This window comes from Mirounga leonina, unplaced genomic scaffold, assembly GCF_011800145.1.
Source record: "Mirounga leonina isolate KUSES-001 unplaced genomic scaffold, KU_Mleo_1.0 Mir_447, whole genome shotgun sequence".
NCBI lineage: Eukaryota > Metazoa > Chordata > Mammalia > Carnivora > Phocidae > Mirounga > Mirounga leonina.
In genome coordinates this window covers 5,718,690-5,737,388 of record NW_023270757.1, presented here as the reverse complement: position 1 = coordinate 5,737,388, position 18,699 = coordinate 5,718,690, and the positions used below count along the sequence as shown (strand labels likewise).

General features: G+C 35.1%; 1 protein-coding gene across 5 annotated transcripts in view; it reads right to left on the bottom strand.

Annotated features, from left to right (window-relative positions):
* ZDHHC21 (zinc finger DHHC-type palmitoyltransferase 21) overlaps positions 1–18,699 on the bottom strand; it is a 60,301-nt gene that overhangs the window by 22,755 nt on the left and 18,847 nt on the right. For all 5 annotated transcript variants that reach the window (XM_034987969.1, XM_034987968.1, XM_034987970.1 and 2 more), the window contains exons 5-6: positions 14,639–14,750; positions 11,256–11,394 (exon numbers count right to left, since the gene is read on the bottom strand). In XM_034987969.1, coding sequence (XP_034843860.1) covers positions 11,256–11,394; positions 14,639–14,750 — 251 coding nt within the window. The remainder of the gene's footprint in view (positions 1–11,255; positions 11,395–14,638; positions 14,751–18,699) is intronic.

Below are 18,699 nucleotides of genomic sequence, written 5' to 3'. Positions count from 1 at the left end.
TCTTGCTATATTTACTATTTAACTTATGATGTTCGGTCAAAGATGAGTGAGATGGGCACCTGAGTGGCCCAGTCAATTAAGTGTCCGACTCTTGATTTTGGCTCAGATCATTATCTCGGGGTCATGAGATCAAGCCCCGCGTGCAGAGCCTGCTTGAGATTCTCCCTCTCCCTCTGCCCCTCCCCAGTCCTGTGCACTCTTTCTCTCACTCTAAAATAAATAAATCAATCTTAAAAAAAAGTATGAGTGAGACAATAAAATTGCTTTCAGGCTGTAACCATTTAAAATCAAAGTGACTGAACCATTCTCAGAGAGAAATAAAAACTGCTAAATCTTTTATGCTAAATGCTGTAATATTCATAATAATCAGCTATATAAACAATTTTACTGAAGACATATATTCAGTAGACCTGGTATTGCAGGCAAGGTCAAGATTTATTATAATGTTTCCATGTTCTAAAAGCACTGGGATATACTGACACATTCAACTGACAATTGTTAGAATAACAGGGTATTCTTTTTGGGTTTTTTTGAACTCAGGACCCTGAGATGGAGACCTGAGCCGAAATCAAGAGTCAGGACACTTAACCAATTGAGCCACCCAGATGTCCCAATAATAGAGTATTCTTAAACTGTTTCTTTTCCTACAAATATAAACTAATTATATATATATACATATATACATATATATGTGTATATATATATATATATACACACACACACACACTATTACTTTCAAGGAAAAAAAAATTACCAAGGGATGATATCTCCATCACCATTTCAGGATGCACACATAAAAACGCCAAATTACCATCATATTAGCATTAAAACTAATTTTCATTTCATTTTTTCTTAATTCCACACTATCCTTGCCTATTCTCAACTATTTTTCTCCCAAATCCAAAAAGGTAAATACATATTTCAGTGATCTTATCCATTCTAAAGTGACCGTGACACTTCCTTCCCCCTTCTGCCATTCTCCCTATAGCCTTAAATGCAGTTAATATATTGGTTTTCGGCCTTCACAAAAAAATAGGTATAAAAGAATCAATTACAAATTATCTGAGTCCACTTCATGTAAAAACAGTTTAAAAGATGTCACTTTAGAGCTAACGTGGTATGACACAAATGATTAGCTACAAAATCTCTACACTATTAGCTCTGAATTCTTTATTTCAAAAAGAAAACCACCGCAGATTTTCTCACCTAGAGAGACAGCATTCCCTACAATATGACACTGACAGCAGGTACGTATTTTTAAAAATATTTAAACCACTATAATGCCTTTAATAAGGCCTATTTTGACAGTCTTCATATTAGATAAGCTACTAAAAACGGGTTGCCTCAGTGATAAATAAATGAATGACTTTATAGATCCCAAAAAACAAAGGTTATTGAGTAAAGTCTGAAATACTATAAAAAAATGAAAACAGCAAAGTATGAATTCACCAATCAGGAGATTCAATGAGCTTTCCCTAAAGAATAGATTTTTGTGATGCTTTAGCATTTTTTAAATCTGTTTTTTTTTTTTTTAATTAACAATGCGACCATAATATTGTTTAAAAAAAAAAAAATCACCCTAGGGAAAAATACAAAAAGTACAATAGCATCTTGGTACTATGGAAAGAACACTGACTCAGGGACAGACAGAAATGGGTCAAAATCATACCTCTGCCAAGTGGTAACTCTCGGACTAGACAAGTTTTGGGCCTCTCTGACTCTTAGTCACCTTCTCTGTACAATGGGAACCATACTACTTATCCTCTCAGAGGTATTTTAAATGAGTTGGCATTTTCCACTAATCAAATGCTTACAGATCAAGTAACAGAACACAAAATTCATGAAAAATATGACTAATGATATATTCATGACCATGAATAATAAATTTTTAAAAGCATACTAGGTAAAGTGATACCTTCCTTCATATTTAATTATACAGCTATAATTTTCTAATATTGCTTTTGGTAAGCTAGCAAACAATAAAATGAAATACATTATTATACTTTAATAATATACCAAATGACTAGGCATTTGCTTATAAATACTTAAAATAAATATGTGGAAAATAGTCAAATATGGACCTTGGTCAAAGAAAATTTTCTTTAATATCCATTTATTTTATTAATTTAAAATGCCAAATCACTGCCAATCAAAGTCTTAAAATCTTTAAAATGATTTCATCCCAGTAACTACTTAAAATAAGACACTAGTTTCAAGAGGGGTTTTAAAAAGTAAAATTTAACATTATATTGGCATGATAAATACAAATGATGGTCAAACTAAACTGACATCTAACATTTGAAAAACTTATCCAAATATCTCAAAGCCTATGATCTTTACTGATTTTGGATTCTGTGATTCTGACTAAAATGCTTAAGGTATCCATGTTTACTTAGAAAGATACCTATTTTCTACAGTTTTTCCATTTATGTATTTTTGTTTTAATACTTAGAATCTTGAGATTATTTTAGTGACTGTTTACAAAGAAGATAGTAATACTTATTCATTTTAGGTCTGTAGGCCTTCTTTAGTATAAAACTTAGAATATATATCAATATCTACAGCTTAAAAATACATCCTTATTTTGGGCATTGAATCGTGATGAATAAATTCCCTATCTCCTATACGTCTTATACCCCTCCTTCCCTCATTAAAGGATATTTGAAATATTTCCTCAAAATCTCACATAGTAAAAACATATAAATCCTTGAAAGTTCATGAGGGGTGGATATTTTAAAAGTAAAGAATAGGAAGAAATTTAAAAAGTATTAAGTTACTCTAAAAAAAAAAAAAAAAAAATGGGGCAAGTGCAAAGCGGTTAAAACAATCCAGCCCAGAAAGACCCGACAAGAGGAAGCTAAGAGAAGAGAAATGGAAGAAAATCAGGGTCCCAAGCCCTTTACTTCCCAGTTTGTGAACAGCTTGCTTTCTCTCTCAACTCTCTTTTCCTTGAGCTTAACCAAAATATACCAGTTTTCTACTGAATACAGGCTGAGTGCCATTACAACAAAGGTTAAATGGCAATCCATTTCTTCTTTTGTTTAGTGAATAAACGCTCTTACTTTAAAAACAAACAAACAAAAGAAACAAAAACTGAAGGAAGAGTTGTTAACACTTTCTTTTCCCACCCAGAGAACAAGCACTTGGCCTTAGAATTTGGCTAGTAAAGATACTATGCTGCCATCTACCAACCTGAGAGGGTATAAAGAACACAGACTAAAGCTTTTTCACTTGGACTGACAGAGGAACACAGGGTCAAAGTCCATGGCATCCCTTAATTGTGCTAATATCTCTACAAGAAAGATGCACAGTAATCATTAATACAATCTCCAAAGATAATCAGGGACATCTGGGGATCTTTATTTCATATCTCAAATAACTGAAAGGGTAACAATGTGACTTAACATGTTTCTGACACTATCTGGCCAGCTTTCCACACAAAGGGAAGAGCTGGTTATAGTATTATTTGTTTTAGAGAAAAATAAAAAAGACACAGGCAAAAACTTAGAAAAAAATTGATGAGGCAGGGCTGTTTGAAGAATATTCCACGACAAAATGTTATTTTTTTTTTAAGTGTCAATGGTAATAACGGTGACTTTTGTACTGAAATTACTTGTAGTTATTTTCTACCTTATAAAAAATACAATAAATGTCACCATTAAAAGAACTGCTACAGTAAGAGCAAGGTTCTATTTCACCTTAGAAATATTTGCTAGACAGTATATTAGTATTTTAGAACAGATTTGACCTTAAAACCAATTATTTCAATGACTGCCTCTAACCTTTAGTTGTTCTCTTGTCCAACAATGACTTCCTCCATCTCATCTGGTTAATCTCTAAAGTCCATCCCAAGCCTCATTTCCTACAGCACAACAGTTCTCAAACCCTACGGCTAGAGCTGCACTTTCTGCACAACTCCAAAGGATACCTTTTCTATAGACTATGACATGAGTGTTGCCTCCTGGAGTTGCAAATTTAGGCAACACGGATTAGAATCACTTGGGAAGTGGGGCATCTGGGTGGCTCAGTCGGTTAAGCATCCGACTCCTGGTTTCAGCGCAGGTCCTGATCTCATGGCTCCTGAGATCAAGCCCGGAATGGAGCCTGAGCTTAGCGGGAATCTGCCTGGATGTTCTCTTCCTCTGCCCCTTCCCCTGCTCACTCTCCTTCTCTAAAATAAGTAAATCTTTGAAAAAAAAAGAAAAATCACTTGGAAAGACATTTTTAAGCAAAATGCTACAGCCAATGTCATCTGTTGAGGGAAAGTTTTATGAGACTCACCTCAATAAGAACACTACTAAAAGCCACATAAAATCCAATTAATAAATAAACAACTGACTGAAGACACTGGGAAGTAGCCAAACTAGCCAAGGCTTAGAGGGCCAAGATCCAAGAGTACAGAAATGCACTAAGGTGAGTCCTACATTCTGCACTGCTTTTTACCATAAGGTACTTGTCAATTCATACCCGGTATGAAAGATCAAGCAAAAGCAGAGGCTCGGAACTGTGTGTAATCTCAGAGAGTTGGGGAAAGAACAAGGAAAAGGCATGATCCACAGGAAATACCTTAATTTTTCAGCTGAGACTCATGAAGGGTTACATCATAGGAGAGAAGGAAAACTGAAAGGAGTCCTTCACAAAGAAAAAGCCCAGTAATCATAAATCCTTACAAAATTTCAATAAATGTTAATAAATGTCATGTTCAAAGGAACTGCTGTATTAAGACCAATGTTCTGTTATTTAACCTTAGAAGTATTTGTCATACAAACCCTTGGTTGGATCAAGATGAGCCTTCTCTTTATTGCCTATCCAAAAAAAGGAGTAAATCGTATCTTGAAAAAAAAAAAAAAAATCAACCAGCTTATCTACAGTTAGTCACAGAAAATGCCTGGTATCCAACAAAACCTATCAGATGTGTCAGAAGAAAGGACTGAATATCTGGAAACTAAGAGAGACGGAAAAAAAAGTCAACAGAAACAGACCCATAAGTAGATCTCAATACTGAAATTGACATAGACATTAAAATAACTTTAATTAAAATGTTCAAAAGTATAGATGACAAATGGGAGAATTTCACTAAAGAAGTGATCTATGAAAAAGTTATCAATGAAAATTTTGAAAGTGAAAAACAGAACTGAGTAACTCAGTAGAAGGGTTTGACAGATTAGACAGAAGAGCTGATCAGTAAACCAGAATAAAGGTCAGTAGAAAATATCCACTCTGAAGCATCGAGAAAAAAAAAAAGAAAATACAGAAAAGACTGTGCTCTCATGTACATAAAATCAGAATATCAGAAATGCAAAAGAAAAGTTTGGCAGAAGAAATATTTGAAGTAACATTGGCCAAGAAATGTTTGTAACTTAAGAATGTCATCAAGCCAGAGATTCAAGAAATTATATAAACTCTCTCAAAGAGGAAAAATGCAAAGAAAGCAATGAAGCACATCACAGAACAGAGACCAAAAAAAAAAAAGAAAGAAAGAAAAAGAAAAGGAATTCCAGTCCAAGGTGGTGACATACAAGGCTCCTGAACTTAACTCTTTTTACGGACATGCTGAATCTACTGCTACATATGGAACAATTCTCTTTGAAAGAAATCCAGAAACTAGCTGAGCAATTCCTACACAACAACACAACTATAGAAAATCATCAAATCACAAAGGAAGAGAGCAAGAGAAAAAGAAAGGAACAAAGAATTATAAAATTGCCAGAAGACAATTAACGAAATGTCAATATTAAGTGCATGCCTATCAACAATTATTTTAAATGTAAATGGTCTAAACTCTCCAATCAAAAACAAAGAATGGCTGAATGGATTAAAGAAAAAACCCTCAACAATATGGTGCCTATGAGTGATTCACTTCGGTTTTAAGGACAAACAGACTGCAAGTGAAAAGATGGAAAAAGATATTCCATGTAAGTGGAAACCAAAAGCAAGCAGAAGCAGCTATATTTTCATATCAGACAAAATAGACTTTAAGTCAAAGACTGTAATAAGAGACAAGGAAGGTCAATATAATGATAAAGGGATTAGTCCAACAAGAGGATATAATATTCGTAAATACTTATGCAAACAAGAGAGGGCCACCTAAATACATAAAGCAAATATTAACAGACCTGAAGGGAGAAACAGGGAGCAATACAATAATGGCAGGGGCAGGGCGCCTGGGTGGCTCAGTTGGTTAAGCTACTGCCTTTGGCTCGGGTCAGGATCGTGGAGTCCCAGGATCGAGCGCTCAGCGGGGAGTCTGCTTCTCCCTCTGACCCTCCTCCCTCTCATGCTCTCTCATTCTCTCGCTCTCAAATAAATAAATAAAATCTTTAAAAATAATAATAATAATGGCAGGGGCTTCAATACTTGAGTTTCAACAATGGATAGATCAGACAGAAAATTAACAAGAAAACATTGGACTTAAACTACACATTAGATCAGACAGACATTTATAGATCCTCCCATCCAACAGCAGCAGAATACAGACTCTTCTCAAGCATACACAGAACACTCTGCAGGACAAGATCATATGTTAAGGCCACAAAACAAATCTTAATAAATTTAAGATGACTGAAATCTTATCATGCATCTTTCCCAACAACAATGGTAGGAAACTAGAAATCAATTACAAGAAAAAAACAGAAAATTCAAATGTCACAAATATGTGTAGATTAAACAACACATTACTGAACAACCAATGGGTCAGAGAACTAATCAAAACAGAAATCAAAAAATATCTTGAGGCAAATGGAAGTAGAAACTAAACACACTACAACTTAGGAGATGTAGCAAAAGCAGTTCTAAGGGAGGTTCACAGCAACAAATGCCTACCTTAGGAAAAAAGAAAGGTCTCAAACTACCCTACTTTATACCTCAAGGAACTAGGGGAAAAAAAAAAAAAAGGATGAACCAAGCCAGAAGTTAGTAGAAGGAAAGAAATAACAAAGAGAAGAACAAAAATAAACGAAATAGGGACTAAAAAGACAACAGAAAAGATTAAGGAAACTAAAAGCAGATTCTTTGAAAAGATAAAACAGACAAAAATTTAGCTAGATTCACTTAAAAAAAAAAGAGGACTCAAATAAAATTAGAAATGAAAGAGGAGACCCTATAGCTGACACCCCACAAACACAAAGGATCATATAAGACTACTATAAAAAATTATATAACAATGAATGGAACAATCTAGAAGAAAATGGATAAATTCCTAGAAACATACATACAACGTACCAGAACTGACTCATGAAGAAACAGAAAATCTGAACAGACCAATTACTAGTAAGGAAATTGAACCAGTAATAAAAAACCACCCAACAAAGAAAAGCCCAGGACCAGATAGCTTCAAACACTCAAAGAAGAATTAATACAAATCCTTCTCAAACTATTACAAAAACTGAAGAGGGAACACATTCAAAATCATTTTACAAGACCTGCATTAACCTAATAACCAAAATCAGACAACAACATTAGAAGAAAAGAAAATCACAGGACAAAATCCCTGATGAACATAGATGTAAAAATCCTCTACAAAATATCCGTAAACTGAATTCAACAATACATTAAAAAAATCATACACCATGATCAAGTAGGATTTATTCCAGGGATACAAAAATGGTTCAATATCTGCAAAACAATCAACGTGATACACCACATTAGTAGAATGGTAAAAAAGAATCATGATCATCTCAACAGATGGAGAAAAAGCATTCTACAAAATTCAACATCCATTCATGATAAAAAATCTTAAATTAGGCGTAGAAGGAACATATCTCAACATAATAAAGGCCATATATGACAAGCCCAGAGGAACATCATACTCAATAATAAAAAGCTGAAAGCTTTTCCTGTAGGATCAGGAACAAGACAAGAATGCCCATTTTCACCACTTTTATTCAACTTAGTACTGCAAGTCAGAGCAATAAGGCAAGAAAAAAAATAAAAGGCATCCAAATTAGAAAAGAAGTAAAACTGTTCTTTGCAGATGACATGATATATATAGAAAACCTAAACACCACCAAAAACTGTTAGAACTAGTGAATTAATTCAGTAAAGTTGCAGGATACAAAATCAATATACAAATATCAGTTGTGTATCTATACATTAATAACAAACTATCAGAAAGAGATTTAAGAAAACAATCCCATTTTTTTTTTTTAAAGAGTTTATTTATTTGTTTGAGAAAGAGAGAGAGACAGAGACAGCATGAGCAGGGGGAGGAGACAGGGAGGGGGAGGAGACAGGGAGAGGGAGAAGCAGACTCCCCACTGAGCAGGAAGCCCAATGTGGGGCTCGATCCCAGGACCTTGGGATCATGACTTGAGCCAAAGGCAGACCCTTAAACCACTGAGCCACCCAGGCGCCCCAATCTCTTAAACGTTTACTATTCTGCTGTTTTGTCAACATTCAGTATGCACGTAAATATATATTTAATAAAATCATATAACATATAATATTTATATATATATATTTCTAGGGATTCAAATATTATCACCTTTAAAAAAAATTAATAGGCCAAAGAAAAACTGTTTCCTCCTTCTGAGAGCTTTTATAAAGTCAAACATAACATAAACTGAACATCTATTATGTATCAGATACTTTCACATGTGTTATCTCATTTAATCTCTTATTATTCACATTTTCCAGAAGAGAACATTGTAATTCAGAATGGTTAAACATGGTGTCAAAGGTTATACATATAATAACAAAAGCCAGGCTTTGATCCTAGGGGTGTCTGTTTATAAAGCCAAGATCATTCTATTACCAGGGTTGGCAAACTCAATATAAAGAGCCAGAGAGTTAATATTTTAGGTTTTTTGGGCCACATGACCCTGTCACAACTACTTAACTGTACTATTTAGCCCAAAAGCAACTGTAGACTACATGGAAACAAATGAGAGTAGCTCTGTTTCAATATAACTTTATTAATAAAAACAGATGCAGGGTCAAATTGCCAATCCCTTCACTATACTACAATGCACTTCCTCCTAGAGAACCTCCATTAAGTTTTCATTAACATCACCAAATTGTATTTCTCTCTCTCCTTAAAAAAGTATGACCTTAATCTTACTGGGCAATTTTATTTTAATGCTTTTCTTATTAGGCTCCATTATTTGAAACAGGTTACTCTTGGGGGAATACGTTCAACCTTTTACATCTTCTAACTATAATGCTAATTATATCAGAAATTAATCTATAAATCAAATAAAACTTTTTTTTTAAGATTTTATTTATTTATTCATGAGAGACAGAGAGAGAGAGAGGCAGAGGGAGAAGCAGGCTCCCAAGGAGCAGGGAGCCCAATGCGGGACTCGATTCCAGGACCCTGGGATCATGACCTGAGCCGAAGGCAGTCGCTTAACCATCTGAGCCACCCAGGAGCCCTCAGATAAAACATTTCTAAAACTACAGTACTAGCATGCCCTAAATTCTCTGTGAAAATGTCAAACATCCATATTTAAAGTTCTCCCTTTTGAACTTTTTTCAGTTATTAGTATCTAATTTTAATTGCTCAATCTTTATTTAATAAGCATAATCATCACAAGACCAAAGTAATATACACAGCCAAGCAACAATAGCAAATATCCTCTTTTACTTATACAAAATGATCATATATAGAGGCACCTGGGTGATGCAGTTGGTTAAGCATCCAACTCTTAGTTTCAGCTCAGGTCATGATCTCAGGGTCGTGAGATCAAGCCCTGCGTCAGGCTCTGCGCTCAGGGAGGAGTGTGCTTGGTACTCTCTCCCTCTCTCTCTCTGCCCCTCCCCCTCATGCATTCCTCTCTAAAATAAATAAATAAATCTTAAAAAAAAAAGATAATATATACATAAATGACCTAAAGACACAGAACTTAACGACCTTATTCTTTAGAAAGGCCCTTCACTCCCTTATTCCAAAATTTAATTATATGTGCCACCACTGAAATTGTTATTTTTAAGATTTAAACAGTATAAAATGATACAAATGGGAAAGAAAAATTCCCCTTCTCCATCAAGGATTCTGGTCTTTCTTCCCTTGCTCCCACTCTACCCTCCTTCCTCACACACACACGGGCACTCTTGTGCATGCTTTCTTTCCGTTCTGTCTGCCTGTCTGCCTCTTTCTCTGACTTACACACACACACACGGTACTTCAAAAACACAATCCAAGTCCAAATAATGCACAAGATCAGACCGAGTATCAACTGTACACACAAAACACAGAAGATAAGATTCAAAAACACATGATCAGATTCAAATCCCAGCTCTACAACTAAAACCAGTTGAATAATTACTAGCTTTGTGCCTTCAGTAACTACCTATTTAACCTCTATTAGTCTCTTTGCTCATCTATAAAAATGGGGGAAAAGTGTACCCCACCTCATGTGGTTGTTGTGTGCATTAAAGTGAGAATGGAAACAACATGCCAACAGCATGCCCAACAGCATGGTGTTGATACGTATATAGTCAAGTACTTAGAACTTGCCACTGCTCTTACTCCCACAACCACCCCTAACATCACCAATCTGGGACAAGTCTTAACTAAGATCTATTGTTATTCCTGTACAAAATGGGAAAAGCACTGTTTCCAATGGTATATAACACAACAATTTTTTAAAGGATTCTGCAAATTCTTCTTTTCGTTATTGTTAAAAGTCAGGGGAGAAAAGTCCCTTTTCTCAAAAACTTAACATTCCTTTGAGAACCTTTAAAAAAATAAGTATTTTTATTCCTGAAAGGAAACAAGAAGTTAGCATTTTTCACTTACTCTCTCATTGTTGTAGGCATTTTTATTTTTATTTTTATTTTTTTTTAAGATTTTATTTATTTATTTGAGAGAGAGAATGAGAGAGAGCGAGCATGAGAGGGGGGAGGGTCAGAGGGAGAAGCAGACTCCCTGCCGAGCAGGGAGCCCGATGCGGGACTCGATCCCGGGACTCCAGGATCATGACCTAAGCCGAAGGCAGTCGCTTAACCAACTGAGCCACCCAGGCGTCCTCATTGTTGTAGGTATTTTTAAACCAAAACATATATACCGAAAGATCTAATATGTTGCTTTTTCAAGAAAGTCACTCAACCCTAATATATAATCATAAATGGATTTGGTTAAAAGGGAACGTCAGATGAAGGTCTACTTTCTCAATCCCAATATATTTTAAAATTAACCAAGTTTAGCGTTTACTTTTGTTGTTTTTTGTTTTCAATCTTCTGCACGTAAAGGAACCACATGTTAATAACTGTATGCTACCGTCATTCTAACATTAGTGACTATAAACATTTCTTACCAAGTTACGCTTTTTTACTGGAAGAAAGTAATAATAATGGCAGAAAGAAAACATCAGAGCGTAGGAAGTAAGAAGTTCCGTGTAGAAACACAACTGCAGAAAAAGCCAATGATTATCTTCACCCACACAATTGTTAATCCTGGAGAAAAAAGGAAAACAGAAACAGTATTTTAAACTTTAATAAGATGCTCACGTCAGGACCGGGAAAACTGAAAATACACATAAACAACTTCATATATGCTTGACTTTATGGAGCTATGCTAATGCCACTTCAGCCTACAAGCCCACAGCACACAGGAACAGCTATACGCTAAATACGCCACCTCACATTTGGAAAGCTCTTTCTACTTCACAAAGGAAGTCCATGGATGCGATCGGTCTTCAACTCACAACCACCCGGTGTGGCAGGAAGAGCAGATGGCAGTCTCCTCGTTTCATTGGTATGGAAACGGGAACAAAGGAGTGAAGACACTTGCCAGAGGAAGCGACAGTAGCCAAGAGAACAAGAACTTTCTTCTAGATAGTGCTCTTCCATTACAGCATCCCAGCTGTGGAGAGCAATTTGAATGATTCGAAGTAAGAAGACAAACCTGCCACTCTGACCTACTGCTAAGCACTCCCGATTTGTCTTACTTTTCCATTCTATCCTTGGCCACTGAAAATATATATCCACAAGTATTTACAAATTCTTAGAGCTACAGTTCCACCATGACAACATGAATCATAGCTAGGAAAAATAATTAACGTGGTAACCCTGAAATTTTCAAGGCTGATGCAGGCTGAAAATTTTAGTGTTCCAAATTTTCAGAATATTTTATAATTCCCGCAGAAAACCCTAGTTCAAAACTAGAACTTACCTTGCACAAATGTCTTCATTTCCCTATAGCATTATACTGCCATTGTTTGGGGAAAAAAAGATATAGCTGGTGCAATTCCTAACAAACTGTTGTTTCAAAGGTGTATCATTAAACTTTTTTTTTTTTTTAATCATAGAAGTAAATGCAAAACACAAAGAGGCATTCCCTAAGCTTAAGAGCTCATGCTTTGTAAACATGAAAGTTCCCGTGTTTTGCGACTTGCAAGCAGGGCCTTCACAGAAGTGTGTTCACGTGTGCACTCAAACATACTCTCCAACAGCTATGGCTTCAGTGACTTATCCTTGTCCCATCCTCCTTCACCACCACCTCCCCCCCCCCCCCCCCGCTTTAATGATGGCATTCTTAACCAGAGAGCTTTGAGAAATGCAAAGGTACTCAGTTTATATGTAAGAGTTCTCTCAATAACAAACTACTCAGGAAGCCAGAAAGAGAGAAAACCTCCAGGTGATCTGAGAACTGACCTCCAAATCTAAAGCTGTTAGGCAGTTAAGATAATGCAGTTTCTGAAAATATCAAAAAATTTCCTTGCTTCCAATTCACACTATTTCCCTCACCCTCTGATACCTTGGCAATGCCCTATTAAGGAATTCAATCACAAAAGTCCCTCGATCTGTTTAAGGCCTCTGGTCTACCATCCTTCCCTACCTCCAACTCCTTCTACTTCTACTTTTCTTCCCACAAGTACTCTGAGAAGCTGAAAACCACTGCAGAGGCCAACAAACAAGAGAGCTCACCGCCCAATCTTAGAATTTAGATTAATAGCATATTTTTTGTCACCAAGTTAATCTTTATTCCTTAAAAATAAAGAAAGGGGGCGCCTGGGTGGCTCAGTCAGTTAAGCGACTGCCTTTGGCTCAGGTCATGATCTCGGGGTCCTGGGATCGAGCCCCGCATCGGGCTCCCTGCTCGGCGGGAAGCCTGCTTCTCCCTTTCCCACTCCCCCTGCCTGTGTTCCCTCTCTCGCTTTCTCCCTCTCTGTCAAATAAATAAATAAAATCTTAAAAAAATAAAAATAAAAAATAAAGAAAGAATGTTGCTAATCTCCACAGTACCAAAACATCTCCTGGTTGATTATTTTTTAAGCTCAAACTCTTGCATTCTTTTAAAAGACGTATCAATATCCAACCATAACATGAACATTTATTATATTCTTAGTTAATCAGAAACATTACTCTAAAAAAGGTTATACAATTGAGTTTTTCAGTGTGGTTACTACTTGCCTAATAATACATGTTTTACCTAGCCTTTTGTTTTTTAATGTATTACTATTGTAACTGTAAGCAGATCACTGAGGTTTAGAAAATCACTTGAGAATTAATCTGTTTAAATTCAAGGCACATTTTTTAAACATCAGCTATATATTATATGCTATATTATCCTACTGATGGACTTAGACGATTTTAAACTTTTTTTATATAGTAACAAAGTGCTTTTATCTAAAATGCTTTTATTTTTCCTAATCTTGGGAAATTACATTCTGTTTAAATAATCAGTTTATAGTAAAAGTCAAATTTTCACTAAAAGCTTGCAAATATTAACTTGTGCTATCAGAGTAAGTTATCAGAAAATATGGGGAACTCTAAATTGGTCAGCATCATCCAGCAAAGCTAAACTCCACCACCGAGTGAACTATAGATAAATGCAGTTATAAATTTAAGAAGCCCATTATGCAGTTAACTTTATATATGTGCATGTATGTGTGTACAAACATAAATATATATGTATTTAGATATATTTACAAAGTGCTACACTATACTAGTTTAAATATTTATACAGAGATCCCATGCTAGGAAAACAGAATTAAATACAATATCTTGTTCACAGATTTTTGTGACAGCTTTGAAATGAGATACAATGCAGAATTCTCACAGCATTTGTTTTCAAAATTCTATTTCTCAACAGAACTGTTTTTAAAAATATTACAAGAGAGCCCCCTATTGACCAAAAATGTTGCCAGTTCAGGAGAATCAGCTAACTGCCTCTTACACACATCCAGCTTGCAGGGAATCTTAATACCTGCGTGCAATACATAATATTGAAAAAAGCTTACAGGGGGAGAAATGAGGCTATCAGAGTATCTGAGATGTGTTATTCTTTAATTAAACAACTGGAAAGGGAAATATAAACAATGCAATGTATACGATTTATTACAGTTAGAGACAGTAACAGCTACTATTTAAGTGCTTTTTCTGTGTCAGATGCTACACTACAATGTTTTACAAACATTGCCTCATTTAATACAACCACCTTAGTTCTCTTGTACACTTGGGTGCATTGACGCTGAACATCAATCTTCTGCTCAAATAGCTCTTTGTTAGAAAAGATAGGATCTCTGTGCAAAAATTACTTTGGCAGTTGATAGAACCTCATAGAACCTGACAGTATCCTTACCGAAGGATTTTTTAAAACTGCATGATTTTAATATAACTTTTATTTAAATCTGCTAAGTACTAAGATTTATTTTTCACTTTTTTTTTTTCTAAAAATAAATCATAGATTTCTTACCACGGACAGTGATGATCCATTCTCCTAACACAGTGGCCGCAGCGGCTACAGTGATGGGAACGCTTTGGTCTCATCAAATTACATTTGTTACATAATTCCCAGAACTCCCGTTCTAGAGAAGGAAATTAAAATCCACTTAATAAAGGCAAATGAGTAATGTTGAAATTTAGCAACAACAGTTTAGATTTTATAGGAAGTCTTCAATATGTATGTCCAAGATTTTTCTTCTTCTACATCTTCACTGTAAAAGAATTTGCCATAAATATTGCTTCTCTATTCTATGCATGTCTTATTCTATACATTTCTAATTTTAAACACTATAATAGTAAGACACCATTAATAGTCAAACTAAGAGATAGAAAATAATGTATTCGGGTTATGGACGTATTTGCTATAAGTAAAAAACAAACTGAGGGTTCTAGAGGGGCTCTAGAGGGGGTGGGAGGATGGGTTAGCCTGGTGATGGGTATTAAAGAGGGCACGTTCTGCATGGAGCACTGGGTGTTATACACAAACAATGAATCATGGAACACTGCATTAATGATGTAATGTATAGTGATTAACATAACAATAAAAAATTTTTTAAAAAATTTAATGACAAATCCCGAAAGCACAACCAATTATATTAAAACAGAATTTTATGTACAAATTAATTTCTAGAAATTTTATTAAAGACTCTAAAGAAGAAATAATTCTGAATCCTAGTTTCATTTATTAAGAAGTCAAAAATCAATCCTATAAGGGCAACTGGGTGGCTCAGTTGGTTGAGTGTCTGCCTTCGGCTCAGGTCATGATCTCAGGGTCCTGGGATCCAGCCCACATCCATCTGGCTCCCTGCTCAGCGGGAAGTCTGCTTCTCCTTCCCCCTCTGCCCCTCCCCTAGCTTGTGCTCATGCATGCACTCTCTCTCTCTCTCACTCACTCAAATAAATGAATAAAAGCTTAAAAAAAAAATCAATCCTATACACTCATTAGAAAAACAGAGATAGCATTCCCACTCCCTAACCATTTTATATTTTTAATATCAGTGAATTCATTTAGGAGTGTTTATGGGAGAGGGTAGGAAAATTTTGTGTTTCAGATGGATTTAGGAGGTATTAGGACAATTTCAGAAGTAAAGATGATTACAAGAAAATTATTATTTAATGGAAATAAGGTAGTTCTTTACAAAACTCTTACAACCAAGTAGCAATTTCCTCTACCTTGTAATTAAAGAGCACACATTTAAGTTTTGTGCTAAAAACATTAAGTTTACAGAAATAAAGTCATTTATTTTCATTATAAATTTTTCTAATCAGATCTATGAGAACTATATGAAAGTCATCTATCAAGACAACTGCTCTATTATACAGAATGTATCTATTTAATATTTGTTGAAATGGAGTTTTACTTTTACAAAATTCTTAAACCTTCCATCACTTACATTTAAACTACACTCTGACCTTGTTAAAAGCATGGGCATAGTAATAGTAAAACTGAGTGAATATTCATATATGTAAAGTATGACCCTAGCACACAGTAGGTGGTCACTAAATGCTTGCTAAAGTATGAATTTTTAAAAATGAACAATTCTAAATATAAGTAAAAGAAGATAATAGTAGGTAGTATTCAATTTTCTCAAAGATACCTTATATTAATTCCATTATTTTAGTTTAATGACCAGGAGTAAAATCAATATACTGGAATTTTCTATAGTGAAGTATTAGGAAAACATTCTGCTATAGAAGAAATCAATAATAATATCAAATTAATTGTTCCAATAATATTAAAGTTGAGAAATTAACTTTTGCATTTAAAATTTCATTTTTTTAATTCTTTATTTAAATTCAATTTAGTTAACACATACTATATTATTAGTTTCAGGGGTAGAATTTAGTGATTCATCAGTTGCATATCACATCCAGTACTCATCACATCACGTGCCTTCCTTAATGCCCATCAGCCAGTTACCCCATCTCCCCACCCACCTGCCCTCCAGCAACCCTCAGTTTGTTTCCTAGAGTTAAGATCCTCTTTCATTTCTTACTTACAGTTCTTATTTTAATAAAAACTTATGTGAGAAAGCAACATTAAAGTTTAATTTAGATGGTTAAATTAGTATTATTTAACTGTAACTGAAATGAAAACTCATTTCATATGTAGCACAATACAATGTCACAAGCAGATTACTCTTTTCCCATTTAGCAAGATGCTCCCAAACATCCCAGTGTTAAAATTCTGAATTCACATACTGCAAGGAATAGAGTCAGGAAGCAGACTCCCCCTGATGAGCTAATTTTCATTAAAAGACAACGGAAAAACTTTAGTTTTTAAAAACCAGTGCCTTAAAATATAAAAATGGTATATTTATACTGGTCATTTCAGCATACGATATTCTAGAGAGTAAAACTCTTTATTTCACACTTGAAATGTTGTATCCTCAGAAAAGAAGACAGCATTTGGTTATAGTGAGAGAAAGCCTGTAATTGTGTAGTCTAGACCACGGGGTGGCAAACTACAGTTCACAGGCAAATCCAGGCCACCACCTGTTTTCATGAGCTAGGAATGGTTTTTACAATTTTCAACGATTGAAAATAAGAAGAATGTGTGATATGTAAAAATCTTGAAATTCAAATTCCAGTGTCCATACATAAAGTTTTATTTGAACACAGTTCAAATGAACACCCATTCCTTTACGTTTTATCTATGGCTGCTTTTGGGTTGCAATGGCAGGGCTGAGGGGCTGTGACAGAGACTGTACGGTCTATAAAGCTGAAAATATTTACTATCTGGACCTGTACGGTAAAGATGGATGGATGGATTCAATTGCTAATTTATGGTAGCTATAGAAAAATTGACAACTGACTTTTTTTAAAGGAAAGAAAAATAGAAAAGTGACTTTTTTTAAAGAAAAGAAGACAGACCCCATAAATGCCTGGGTACACCTAAGTAAGTAACCTAGGTAAACAGTATGCCGCTGTGTTGCATGGATCCTCTTAATGCTGTAAATGCATGAATAAACAAAAAGCAAGATTTGGTTTTGTTTTATTTATCCCTCAGAAAGAAAGGAATCACCTTCTAAGTAAGACTTTTAAAGTTTAAAAGTTAAAAGAGGACCTTATTAGGTCCTCTCAATTACTGTATTTCAAACCACAAAGTAATGTTTTAGGGAGAAAAATATAACTTGAAACTATGAAAATCAATACAGCGTTTGGCTCTTCACAGAGGTTCCCTGACAGAATCACTTGCCAATGTAGAAAATAAATGGTAGTAAGTCTCTAACAGATCTCCTTTAAAAAGCAATGTAAGAAATGGGGAGGGGAGCAAAACTACAAGTGAAAACATGACCCTGAGCATTAAGAGCACGTGTCCCTACCACTCAGGGTACAATTTCAAGGGACATTATGACACAAATTTTAAACATGCTACATTTTTTTTTTTTAAACTTGGAAGATTTTGCTCTGTAACAGGGTGATTCTACTCAAAGTGGCTCTAATGATGACAAAAAACACTGAAGTCAAACATGTAAGTTAAGAGCTTGATGATGATAATGTTCTAGGGGCGCCTGGGTGGTTCAGTCAGTTAAGCGTCTGCCTTGGGCTCAGGTCATGATCCCAGGGTCCTGGGACCAAGCCTCATAACTACCTCCCTGCTCAGTGGGGAGCCTGCTTCTCCCTCTGCCTGCCATTCCCCCTACTTGTGCTCTCTCTCTGTCAAATAAATAAACAAAATCTTAAAAAAAAAAAGAAAATGTTCTAAAATTGATTGGGGTGGGACGCCTGGCTGGCTCAGTCAGTAGAGCATGCAACTCTTATCTCTGGATTAGGAGTTCAAGCCCCAACATACATACGTACGTACATTCATAAAATTGATTGTGGTAACAGGTGCACAACTCTGTGGACATACTGAAAGCCATAAATTGTACATCTGAAATGGGTGAATCATATGGCATGTGATTTATACTCAATAAAGCTGTTTTTTTTAAAGTTAAGAGATTAAATAAAATCATTTCATAAAACTTGAAAATGACAAAGTAATATTTCTATATTTAAAGCATGCATGGGATTAATTTGAATAATATA